We start from the raw sequence: 14335 nt of genomic DNA, 5'->3' as shown, positions 1-14335 counted from the left end.
TTATACATCCAATAAGAAGTAATAACAAGTGAACTAAATCTGGCGTCTAGTAGTATAAGGAAAAATTATTAGTGTATAATAAATAATAGGTTTAAGTAATATTAAAATTACTTATTTTTTATAAACGCTTTCTTTTTGATATAGTTATTTTCCTTTACAAAATTTGCTATATCAATTGTTACAGGCGCCCCAATATATACTCTGTTGGAACATCACACTTTCGTATTTTATATAGAACTCGAAGAATTTTTTTTTACTTAGCACGGTACTATGAATCTTCTGCTCAATCCAGCTGAAACAACTCAGGCAGTTGAATCGCCAGTAGTTACGATTTTGATACAATTTATATAAACATATCAAAATTTGTTCATAGTCTTTTCTGCACATATATGCCCACGGTAAAGCTCAAGTGTCCCGCAAAGACATATGTCGTGGGATATAACATAATCGCCCCGCTCGGCAGGCGTGTAGGGGATCGCAGTGTTATAGTATGGCTCGCAAAGGAGACTGCTGTTCATCATCTGGAAACTTGTTTGTGAGCATTAGCAATCCCATAAAATTAATGCACAAAATTTAAATTACATAAAATTTTGTCCTGAGAATCGAACCCGGGACCTACGATCGCAAGTCGCAGTCTTATAACGCTGGGCTACCACAGCGCCATATAAATTTGGTATGTGAAGTAATCGCTAATATTGTCAGGTCATTACTTTATATAGATAGTTGCATGACGCTTTCTGAAGATTGGACTTATTACGGATAGCATATAAACAGGCAACACAGGTAACCATATATTTACTTGCATGTTTAGTATTATTACGTAACTTGTACAGTCAAATAAATGTCAGAGATGGAAAATAACATTAGTTGACAACACACAAGACATGACTGATAATGAAAATGTATAAATATTGCATTTACAAAAGTATGTTTAGCATTTAAAAATTTTCATGTCATAGAAACAAGTTATGCATATAATTTTCGATGACTTAATTCTCCGTTGAAGTTCACACTTGTATGTGTTCATATATTAAGTGCTGTAAATATTTTGAAAAGTAGCCAAGTACATAGAGGCCAGGTTTGGTCGTCTTCTAATAGAAAAACATTAAACCCTTTTAATATGTTTTATTTTATTAAAAATTTATTATCTCTACAACAATAATCAATAAAATGATTCACAGGACACAACAATGAAATGGTTTTAAATAATTTTTGAATAAATATTTGTGATTTATAACTTACATGTATTTTTTTCTTATATTTAAATAATTGCATTATCCTTAATTCTATATTATATAAATAAAATGAATCGCTTTATAAGAAAAGGCGCCAAACTCTGAAACGACTCAGCCTATTTAGTATTTTTTTATATTATCGCAAAGGCACGAGTTCCCCGTTCTTATGCAGAGAAAAAAATACGGGAAAACTAAAGAAGACACTTTTCTTTACCCATTATTTCAGTAAAGGCAAGGATCAATAAAAAAAATCGTGTATTATGAAGTATTGAAAATAAATAGCATTGTAGAGTATGTAACATAAGTAACAATCGTTGTTCTTTAACATATTATATTTATTAATAAATTAATCACACTGAAATATATTTGTTAATTTTGCGACAGCGACGACTGGTCAATAATTTTAACACTACCAAAAGTGTTGCAGCTAATTAAACATAAATTATAAATATCTTAATAACTATTTAAATTAAAAATATCAATCGAAATCCAATTTCTTGAAAGAACCCACAATGCATTCTTCGTCGTATTCTTCCCGTGGCCTTTTACTTTCATCGGAGACTAATTTGCAATAATCTATAAGCACTGACTTTGTTTTTTCACTTCTAACTTCTCTTTCTAATTGTTCTGAAATAATAATGTGACATTTAAATTTTATGAAATTTTATATAAAAGTACGTAAATGTACGTATTTTAAAACTCTATGTCATGGTTGCACAGACTTATTAAGACTAGGGGCCACTCGGGCAAATCATGAACTGATGGCGGGCCGGCCGCCAGAAGTATAGGTAATTAAAGACAATAAAGAATTGATAATAATCAGAATTCAATATTTTTCGAATGTATAATACTCTCGGTATTAGTTTTGCTATCGGCGGGCCATCAGTATTCGAGCGGCGGGCCGCGGTCTGTGCATCCATGCTCTATGTGGAGCATAGATGATGTCAACTCTTACACCTTAAAATGATCTTTTTAACCCATCACAGGATCATCATCACTTCTTCTCCTGGACATAAGCCTTCCTCATCGATTTCCAATAAGACCGGTTACAAGTGGCTTGCATAAATCTTCCGACATGGCTCTATATTAAGCTACAAGTACTTTTATTATTAATTTTAAAAAAATAGGTTATTATTAAATAGGTTATATTCGTTTTGAGCTAATATTGAAAAACTAGAAATTCACCATGACTAGGCTTTGACCTAGTTCACCGCCAAGTAACTATGTATACTTTATGAAATAACTGTTGGATCATAACCAGTCAGTTGTAACTTGAGTTGTTGTGTCGACTTATTGCTTTGTTCTTGTTTATTTTAACATAATTATTTGGTTGTATAATATTGTTTTGATATATTTTATTATCACTGTTTATTATAACTGCTTTATTATAATGTGTGTAAGTTTTGAAGTATTGACATTTAAAAGCGCCATTAAATCGATTAAATATAAAATGGAAGTATGATATCCAGAAAAGTTATCATTATTTAATTTCTGTTAGGATTAAGTGTTTTAATATAAGATCGTTTATAGAACTTAACATTGTAATTTATACCTATTAACTTTTTTTTTCATTGTTATCTTTTCAATAAAGTATGTATTATGCGGTAATCCATAATTTTGTTTTATGTAAATTAAAATAAACCAGGATAATGGATGCGTAACCGCCGACACATTTAGGTAAGTGTGTAACAGCTGTGGTAGTTCCACGAACTAGGTGACGCGTGACACCAACTAACGAGATATGACATGCTCTCAAAGGTATAGTTTCATCAGCAAATTTTCCTTAATAGCGCTGAATGAGTCTTTTGTCTGCAGCAATCAAATAAATCAATGTGTGCTGTCATAATCATTTTTTAAAAAAGAAAGTTTAAAATAGGAACACGAAAAAAATGATCGCCTTTCAAACAGTATCAAAAAAGTTGCTTTGAAATTTTCCTAAATACTTTTTTTGTCATTGTTGATGTGCATACTTTATGTTTTTTATTCTATAGTTGTATGCTAGTTTTCTTAAGTCACTTTTCAGTAACTATTTACTTAAAACAATATTTATGTTTAATATTGATATTGGTATTGTGTAAAGTTTATAGAGACCTTTTTATGTTTTTAATTGCTAAATTTTTAATAAATTACTTTTTTAATTAATCAAATCAAAGGAACATCCAAGTTTGCTGTTAAGTGTTTTCAAAATATATATTTCAAAAATAGTTGAAATGAAACTAACTTGAATATAACTTTGTAATTTATCCGAAACATTAAAATATCGGATTATGATTATTTGCATTTCTGCTGTATTCAATTTTATTTTTAACGATGTAAAGTGAATAAAAACCGTTCTTTTTGAAAATTCTATCCTCGTCCGCTGTCTACCACTGCTCAATCCTTCTTTTATCTTATCTTCTTCTCTAATTGGTGCAAGAAATATTCATACCAAATTAAGTCTCTAAGCTTTAAGGTGTTAGAGGTATCATGAACATATTATTGTAAAGGATAATCTTTTATGTAATATTCTGAGTTTATTTATAAAATGCAAATTCTTCCTTTATTCTTCCAAATCAATTTCATCTCTTTTAAAGTAGTCGCAAATAAATATCAATCATGCTAACGCTTCCGGTCCTCGAAACAATCGGAATAGTCTTTGGAATAATACGAGTCGAGTTTTTGACTTTTTTTTTCCGAAATATTTGAATGATTTTAGCAACCTCCAATCGAAAGTTGACACGTGAGACACAAAGCATCTTTAAAAATAGTGTGACCTAAGCCAAATGATATTAAAATTTTCGACAAACAAACGCTTGGCAAATATTAAAAACAGTCCTACCTGTCTAAGAAAACAAATTACTTGCCTTCCTAATGCTCGGGCGTTTTAAATGACAATTTCATCTTACTTTTTGATCTCAGTAGTATGTATTAAGGCTGTTTTGTAGTAAAATGTAATTAATGTTTACACACCTGTGAATTCCATGAGGCTTGGTTGTTCTCCGCCAAAGTCTTTTGGAAGATACTCTTTTGGCACATGTTGCTGCAAACTCTCACACGTTTCGTGTATTATAATACGATCAATCAATTTCGGTTTTACGAATTTTTTCATAAAGTTAACAACGTGGTGTCCAAATATAGGTGCATTGACGCAGTGGATCTGTTTGACATGTATTCCGATGCTCTCCTAAAACAGTTGACATGTTTTCATAACTCTATATATATGTGAAAGTAACCTTTCTTACACAAACAATTATATTTTCTGCATAATACCTCTTACTCAGAAATTTTTTACTAGTGTGTTTAATTAAGAATTACTTAGGATATCCAAATAGAAAGATACATACTATACATATAATAATAAATTACTATACGTTACTTTTGTACATTTATTAAGAGCGATGGACAGCTGAAATTAATATCGATGTAATTGATGCGTATCATGCACTAAGTTCTAGCAACGAATGAATATTTTCTTTACTTTCAACATCACGTAACCGTCGAATATTGCATCGAGAACGAAACTATTGTCGCGCAATTGCATACAGGTCATTGGCTTTTCAATACGCTTGAGCGCTGTTTTTATTTCTAATACGACATAATAATTAAAAATCCGTATAAATATTGAAACTAGTGCAGTCCTTTTCTGCTCCTTTGCTTCACAATTATCAAATGATTTGAATTAAGAACGCAGGTTCTGCCACCGGACACTATTTACTTATAAGTAAGCACATTATAATAAACCCACTATTTTTGTTTGAATAAATTGAAATTATCATCATTAAGATGTTTTTTGATATGATGTTTAGGTAGATTTTATATGCAGTTTATAAAATTATTTTAATGATGCTTGATTGATTTGATTTCAAACATTTCATATCAAAAATTGGAAATTATGGTTGACATTTTTAAAACTGTTCCGTTAAAAATAAATAAATAAAATAGTGGATTATATCTTTAAAATTATTTTGATTATATAACGTGTAAATATGTGTATTTTGCAAATTTTTGTGTTTAAGATCTATGTTACTTAGAATAAGTCAGCGTTGGAAGAACTTTTGAGAAACATATAAATTTATACTATTTTGTTTCGTATGGCCTTGTGGTATTTAAGATACGTTCTTGATTTTTCTGAAATTTTAAATCTGGGTTTCAAACATTGCATCGTTATTTTTTAAATAATATTTCATATCTTTAGTGACCTGTTTAATTATTACATTTTAACGAAATTGTTATGTTACTGTATACGTTTATAACGAATAGCACCACCATTTCGTTTTATTTCATATTTATACATATAGCTTTTTGGTAACTGTAGCTCCTAGACTTAAATAAATGCTTTTAAGTTGTATTAAAAATTCTCTTTGTTATTTCGAATGGCTCTTGCTTCTCTCGGTGATAAAAATCTAAACTATAATTGTAAAAAAATTGATAAAGCATTTAAGTGTATCAACGCAAATATAAATAATTAATGTTTATTTCTTTACCTGGTACATGGCTACAACCTTCTGAAGAAGAACTGGATTCAAACGCAATAAGTGTGAGAGACCGGTTCCATTCAAATCGAGTATCCAAATATCACTAAACATATAATCATATCTCAGTCGCATATCGAAAGTCTGGAAAAAAAAAATCTTATTTACAAGTTAGAATTAAAAGACAATTCTATTCCTTTTTGTAAAGAAAAAACGTTAATTTGATGATTGACATTAGACATCATTATTCTTAAATTACTGAAAAAGGAGATACTAAACAATCAATATTGATTCGTGGCTCGTCACTAGAAAATTATTCCTAATTGTACTTTACAATCACAGGTCTTCGTCTTATTAAAAATCGATGGTTCACCATCATATTTCACTCCCCAGCTGGACATGAACCTCCCAAATCGATTTCTAATAGGACTGATTCAAAGCAGCCAACGTCCAACGTTTTCAACGAGTTTATCAAGGAGTCTGCCCACCTTGTAGGAGGACGTCTTCTGTGCTTACCGGTTCGTAATCTCTGCTAGACCATCTCATCTTCACTCTATATGACATGCCAACTGCCACTCACGACTTTGGAATTAAAAACTATGCACATCAAGATGGTAGCAGATCGATACATTTCATATGCCAAGTATTTTGACATTTACACATTTCAAAGGTACACGAACGGACGGTAGTACTGGAAGTCCTTACATAGAGTCTAAGCATTAATTTTATTTTAGTTCAAGCCTGAATTAGAGATGCTACACAAAATCCTTTGAATTTTAATTTGGATTGTCGTTTGAAGGCCAAACCATAGATCTATTGGTTGCTTAATAACAGGGTAATTATTAAAAGGAATCAGCTGAGTTTTATCATTCCTTTCTTAGCAATTGTCGGTACCACGAAGACATTCATCTAGATCAGCGTTTCTCAAACTTTTTCGAACCGTAACTCGTAACATACATAATTAATATTTAACAGGAAAGGGTTAAATACGTTTCGAATCCATTTTGTAATAGCCTCCCTTAATAATTAGATTGTCCCGCAGTGAAGCGTGGACCTCATGTTGGGAAACACTGGTCTAGATAATCTCTTATTATTTTTTTCTGACTAGGAAATCATTAATAAGAATTTAAAATTTTGAACACACAGTTGTCAGAAATAAGACTGAATTCTTCAACCATTTACCAACACACGTATCAATAGCACAGCCATAAATATGAGTTATTGTTTAAGTCATACTTACAAGTATGAAATTTCGGTACATAATCTCAGTGTCAAGTGCACTCGCGTCTGGGCTAAAAGCGATCGCTATAATACGTTTTCCATTATATAGCTTTGGAATTACTGCTTGACGACTGAAAATAAATTTATGTTTTATTATATACAACTTTTTCCACAACGATTATTTTAGTAGATTTAAAGAGTCGATTTAAGTAAGGCTCTTGGAATTTATATAAAAACAATAAAAGCTACTAATTGCAATAGTTTGAATACAAAAACCATACATTAGCATCGAATATCTAACCTCATCGGTGAGAGTAAAATTATTATCTTTTTAATATTGTAATTGAGAACAGACTTTGGTGACTATCTGGTTAATACTCGAACCTTCACCCAGAGATAAATATAAAGCGCAGATCGTAATGCATGTTTTGTGTATATATTTATTAAATAAAGACACTCCTTTTCTGAAGAATAAATCCATTACATTCCCTTGTATATAAAAAAACCATATATGTATTAAGTAAATACGTGTACTTACAAAAATGACCACATTTTAATATTCGGGTTAGAGAGTGCTGCAATTCTGCTCTGTATTAATTCGAATGACAAACATCTATGTTTATAAAAATTATCAAGTCTTTTCTTCGTCTTTTCTCGATAGCCTTTTCCAGCTATTAGAAATTTCTCGACAATGTGACGTTCTGAAATATATTTGATAATTATTCATACATAAGCCCCTTCAAAAGATTTCTGCTATCACCAGTTGGAAACGATCTGCTTCCAGCGTCTTCCGACGACCTTAACAAAGTCGTCTGTCTTCCTTTTGGATACACATCCTACGCTGCGTTTGCCGGGTCTCCCCCACTATAGAAACTTCAGACCCCAATAGCTATCTGTGCTGCTAGTAATGTAGCCTGTCAACTGTCACTTCAAGCCATTACGTTGTGCCTATCCACCTAACTTCATTCCTTCTGATTTAATCTCATAGAGAAATCTTGACAATAGCTCTCTCTATAGCTCTTTCTCTATAGCTTGACAATGAGGCCCAAAAGTGAAAGACCACAAAGTTTATTTGCTTATAAATTTATAAAAAAGAATTAAAAATGCGATTAAATTTCCTGTTACAATTTACTTGATTTAATTTAACAAAAATAACTATGATTTCTTTTCAACAGCGATTTCTTGCTACCTTAACTATGTCGTTAGTTCATCTAGAAGTGGACATACCCATGCCTCGTCTACCATGATATTCTATATAGCTACTGTTAGCCCTAAGGCTACAGCTACAGCTTCGTCGGTACTAAGTTCACAGAACGGAAGGGTCCGTGAACTAGAATTGAAAACTAAAAACGCAAGCTATTTGACTTATGCTCACAAAACAGACAAGTTAAAAAATTTTAAAAAAATGTTGCATCTTATTAATATTCACAAAGACATAATATAAATAAGAGAAAATTAAATTTAAATTATCTTGAATATGCGGTTAAAAATTTAAATAATTACGTTTAATTGCCATTTGAACATGAAGAGATAATTTTTTTTATATTATTTCTCATACCTATAAGTGCTTCGGACAAATGTGGTTGGGTCTTGACCCATTCCAGTGTTGCATCGACGTCTTCTTCCAAAACACTATCCTTCAAGCCTATAGCCTTTTTCTCCGCCTGTTTATCTTCTTCAGTGTAAAGAAACATCTGATGTTCTTGCAAATGCATCTGTAAAAGTTAAAAACAAAATCTTAGGTATAGTGTACAAATATTTGGTACATAAACGTTGGTAATCTCTCCCCGTAGAATTAATTGAGATAGAAAATTTTTATAACCTTATTTTTTTCGGGAGGAAATCCTGCAAAATACCCTATGGTCTTCTTTGACGGCTTTTGATAAAACTACGGAAACGCCTTTGCATACTACCGTAGCTTCATCAGCGGTGGCCTATCGCCTCAACTCCATACACAAACAGATCTGCAGTCCCCCACCCGTTATCATAAATACTAGATATTTAGTTTGCGTGTCATCGCAGGGCCAGGAAATATGTGCAGCCGATCACCCCGATCCATCACCACGGCCATGTGAGAAGGGCGCGGTATAATCTCTTCCGACGTCCAGGTCTCCAATTGCGGCTGAGGAGCCCGGATGTTCTTTTACTCTATCTTTGCAGCTTCCTTCTGCAAAATCACTATTTCGCTGAAGGTTATATACGCTCTCCATAACTGCTCCTTTTTGCTGTATCGTCGCCCTAACAAAGCCTGGTAACGAGAGGTCACTCCCCACAATATCGGTGAGTTCTCGGTGCAGTTCATCCCAAGCTGTACAATCGTCGTAGGTGTTCTAATCCGTATCCTCTTTGTTACCACAAAAGTGGCGAATGGTTGAAGGCCTTTGCAGTACAGGTATTTACAAAACATCCATGCCGAGAAAGCCCTGTTCATCCAGTCCTCTAGGACCGAACGAATCGTTTCAAAATTTATTTTCACCATTTTATTTCACCATTTCACCACAATAGCCGCTATCGAGTGAAAGTCCTTCGCAATTCCAGTTCCCTTGGCGATAATTGATTGAAAACCCGTTACTCCAAGCGCCTTTAATATACCCAGGCTTCTAGTTTTACATCAAGGTCCCATGATTAACCATACGTGTGCGAACCGAGATTAAAAAAAATTATAACCCAGTATAACTTACAATACTACATTACAGTACACCATAGGAACCCACACTGACGCCGTTTTATCCCTATATAAAAATCATCAGAAGTTTAACGTCTTTATATATCACATAGTGACTCAAGCTTGACCGCCGACCTCCTTTAAAGGGGTATATTTTAAACATTAGGTCTATGTCGAGGTTAATATCATGCCGTTATACTATGTCGGAACGCTATTATTGAACGGCGCCAATAAATTGCCTTAGTACTAGATAGTTTCATGCGGATAATTGCACAGAAGTGTGTTGAAGAGTATAAATGGAAGTTTTCTATGACTTGAACTTTTTTATTTTCATAACTTAAATAAATACACTCAAGTTTCTTCGAGCTATGTAACCAATTACTGAGAGCTTAAAATTTTGTTTACCAAAAATTAATTAAATGTAAATTATATATATAAAACATCTGTGAGAACATCACGTCATTTCAATGTTTAGTGATAAATATCGAACTTTTTTGAGTATTAACGTGTGAAAATAATATATTATTTCTATTGTGAAAAACGAAGTTTCAGATAAACATAAATTGACACGATTATGTATTACGTACAGCTATTTAACCGTCTTAACATTAAAATAGTACAATTTGGTTTTTATTTGATTTATGAGAGACGCGAAAAAATGTAAGTAGGGAATTCCCTATCATAAGGCTTTTCAGCCAAAAATTGAAAGTACATTTAAAAATTATCTTTAAGGGTGTGAATATCACGAATGCCTATAAGGAGTTAATTTAATATTCGAAAAATATATACGACGTGCCTTATATGAGTTGGGCTTATTTTTTAAATTACAGTTTTAAGACGTATCAATTATAATCATTAACTTTAAAAATGACGTCACTTGCCGAATCCGTTTGGAAAGCACCGAAACATGTTGTCGTCTAAAGTACCGTAATGGCTGAACATAGTTAGACAGTGTGATGCTGGTAATGACAAAAGAATTCGAGACGTGATCGAGGCGAATTCAAAAGGTTCAAGAAGGTTCTTCGTCACCTGGTGACCTAGAGAGCAATGAACCACGCTATGCTCAGAACTTCGTTGCGAGATTGAAACCGAAATAAGATAATCCGCAGCAAAGCACCGATCTTCGGGCGGCCAAGTAATCTGATAACTTCCTCACTATTTAAAATAAGAAACAGCTACAGGAGCCCGGAGGAGTTAAATGGCAGCTTAAAGTTTGAGAGTGAAAGAACAGTGGATACACACTATTTAACAATTTTCTTGACTATCGTTTTCCAAAATTATAATTACGATAAGACTCAATATAATTTTAATTCCGTTTTAATACTTTGAACAATTTATTAATACACGTGATATATGGAATGATATAGGATATCGAAAATTAAGGCTCAAATAAATTAATGAATTTCTATTTAAGATTTGACACAACAAAATGATCACGCTATTTACGAAGAAGTTTTAGAACATATTTTTATATTATTATAAAAATTACATTTTATATGATCATAAGTATATTGCTATATCAATTATTAATCCATGTTTGCATTCATCGTTTATTTAGTATGTTATAATTTCCACGTGACTTAATAATTATTAACTTTTTTGGAAATACGATTAAAATTTACTTTGGGTGTAAAGTAATTTGTGTATTTTAATAATTTGATATTTACATTAACTTTACCTACCAAAAAGTGTTATTTTAAATAAATATAGGAATATAAGAAATAAATATAGGATTACAGAAATATAGGAAACGTCTTAAACGCCATGACATCCAGAGACTAGACGCGATGGTGAACTAGGAGTCTCTCCCGCCGGGAAGACCCCTTCCAAAGCTATAACCACTCAACAAATCCCTTATAGTCGTGGGACTGATCGCAGATGAAATAAGGAAAAAAATATATATGTTATGAAGATAAAATTTATATTTTAACCCTCAATACATAACTATTAAGTCTTACCACAAATGTTGGTACAAAGAAAAACAACATTTATTCAGTACTATAACAGTGTGTTAATTAATAAAATTATTATTATTATTAAAAATATAAATTATGTTCGAAAAGGTCTCCATGAGCTACAATAAAGTCCTTTAAACATGGAGGAATAAATAGATATGGTACAGTGATTTTTATCAATAGAAGCACGCACTCTTATTATAAGACAATTCATTACTGTCAATTTTGTTGATTTTTTAGGGACTAAATTATCATGGCGTTCACAGCTAGCTTTTATCTCTAAAACTAACCATAAATCATAATACAGTGGATGGAGTGATCAGGACAAGATGACGGTTAGTTTTCAGCTCTGGTAAAGTCCAAAACATTCGTTTTTAACTAAAATTAGGTGGTTGAAGTTTATGACCCAGCGCTATTTTGCAGAAACCACTAATTTTGGTCATTTAACATGGCGTTGTTGAGGGGCCTAAGTACCTTCTAGATATTTTGATATGTTTTCAAAAATCTAGCTCACCAAACCTTCACTGAAGTCAGATAATGCCCACATTGTACTCTTTTAACTAACGGGTAAGCTTCCTTAGAGCTTTCGAAATGAATACGGTTATTTTGTTTGTTAAAATATTACTCAAAACAGAGGAGGTGTCATTGTACCTGTCAAAAGCTCGGCTCACAAAAATTTTACTAATATCAAGTGTATAGAGGATTTTAAAAAAATTATTTGCCACAATATCTACTTTATGTAATGCATCTACAGCGATTTGGTTCTCTTTATCACCTCACTATATTTTAATATCACATTATATTTACCAAAATATTAGCGGGAAAATAAGAACACACAATGAGCAATCATATAAAAATGATAAATTCGAAATGCAAAACTGATATTTTGTTTATTTACACTTACAAAAAAGTATTTATGGCCAGAATAAGTAGAAATACACAATGTTGCTACCATATTGCGACATTTATTCCTTTAAGTAGTCGCCAGTAAATCCTTCAATATTTAGAGTGACCTTTATATACATATAATCAAAAAATGACAAATTTAACTATATTTTTTTCCGTTTGTATTGTCTCATAAAGTGTTTTTATATCATGTATAAATTTCCGGTCACGAAACCAATAAAATTATTTTATATTGCAACTTTTATTGCAGATTGACGCAGTTGACAGTAAATGAAAATCACAAGGCCAAATAAAAATTGTGCACCGAAATATAAGCCAAAGGTTGATTTGGCGCTAATAATAAATATTATTATACAAAATGAAACAATGTTTTGAAAAAAAAACGGCAAACAGTATTAAATTGACCTTTTTAAAATAAATAACTTAAAACATTTTATACCCCAAGAAACATTAATTTAATTTAAAAAAAAATGTTCTCAATAATTTCTTTAGCATTTATTGAACGGCGATAAAACTTTCGCTTCAACATCGTAAACTGACCGTACTGTTAAAAATCTTTCTTACATAATTTTTCAGTTTCTTCTACAAGCGAGGAAAAATTAAAAAGACACACTGGGTATTTATTAACTATATCCAAAATTATAATCATTTTGGTAATTTTTAGTTTATAATTATATATTCTATTTTCTGATAAACAGTTAGATTGTTAGTACTCACCGTAAATTTATTTTGTCGAAGACGATAATTCAAAATGAATCGTGTTCAAAACGCGTGTGTCGCAACAGACTCTTGACTTAGTATTGAGATTAAATTCTTTAGGAACAATCATATAATAAAGTTTTTATAAACTGGTTGTAACCTTCAAAGCTTTGCAACAAATGTTTCAAAGTGATGTTGCATTGTTTCCTTTGATATTCCCATAATTTATTAAAAAAATATATAAATGACGTCAGAAACAATTCATGTAATAAAAGATATTTATAAAGAAACTGAAAAACTTACCTTTCTTCACAATTTTAGACAGAATAGATTTCTCGTAGTTTGAACAGTCAAATATGGTCATTACTGAAACGCGGTCTGTCTCTTCAGGTTTCGTTGGCAAACTCATAGTGAACAATGAGCCTTGAGAGGGCTACCCTCGCCATTGATGAGAAAATCGAAGTAGCAGTTGACAGACCACATAGTGCGCAGCACAGGTTATTTCCGGATCCTTAAAGTTCTTGAGTGATCACGAAGCCGTAAGCGCTGCGCAGGACTTCTATCCCCGATCTTCTTATTACAGACTTCGGAACATACTGAACACAGAACCTTTTCAACTGGTTCTCTAACTGAAAACCTATGAATATTACGATTAAAAGAAAGAATGATTCCGAAGAAAAATTATTTCGGCTGTTAAACCTAAGTTAAATTGATGCTTAAAGTTAATACATTCACCCACCAATATATTAAATCGAATATAATATAATAATGTCGGTCATAATATTGTAATATTATATATTTAATTAATTGAAATTTTGATTTTAATACAATATTTAGTCTTGAAAATTTTAGTTTCTTAAATGCATTTTATAATACTGTAATTATTTATAGATCCTTATTTTTTTTTAAATGTAACATTTACCACAAAGGCTTTCTAGTCGGTGTAATTGTTCCAAAAGACTACCACAAAACTGGAAGTTTACCACTTTTGTGGTTTACGATTGGAAGGATATCGAATACTCCAATTTGCTTGTAACGAAGCGCTAAAAGTTAGTCCTCTGGAATTAGAACGTTTGCACAACTACTTCTGTTAAGAATATCTATAGACCATAGTCATAACTAAAGATTGAATAAATTTGGCAATGTTATAATGGCAATTTCATCAGTCTTTCTCTAAGAAGTGTCATTTTTTTTCATCAACAT

The 14335-nt window shown here is 31.7% G+C and overlaps 1 protein-coding gene across 1 annotated transcript; it reads right to left on the bottom strand.

The window, feature by feature from the left end:
• Positions 1-1667: 1667 nt before the first annotated feature.
• Positions 1668-13238, bottom strand: LOC137924292 (clavesin-1-like). Its single transcript, XM_068767676.1, has 7 exons — positions 13151-13238; positions 8466-8622; positions 7446-7608; positions 6927-7038; positions 5699-5830; positions 4185-4398; positions 1668-1862 (listed from the first exon to the last, which is right to left on the bottom strand). The coding sequence occupies exons 2-7, from the start codon at positions 8620-8622 to the stop codon at positions 1714-1716; spliced, it is 927 nt and encodes a 308-aa protein (XP_068623777.1). The 5' UTR covers positions 13151-13238; the 3' UTR covers positions 1668-1713.
• Between the last annotated feature and the right edge of the window lie 1097 nt (positions 13239-14335).

This window comes from Battus philenor, unplaced genomic scaffold, assembly GCF_028537555.1.
Source record: "Battus philenor isolate CCGP_79_NKW_IND1 unplaced genomic scaffold, ilBatPhil1.0.hap1 SCAF_23, whole genome shotgun sequence".
In the NCBI taxonomy this organism is placed as follows: Eukaryota; Metazoa; Arthropoda; class Insecta; order Lepidoptera; family Papilionidae; genus Battus; species Battus philenor.
This window is presented reverse-complemented; position numbering and strand designations above follow the sequence as displayed.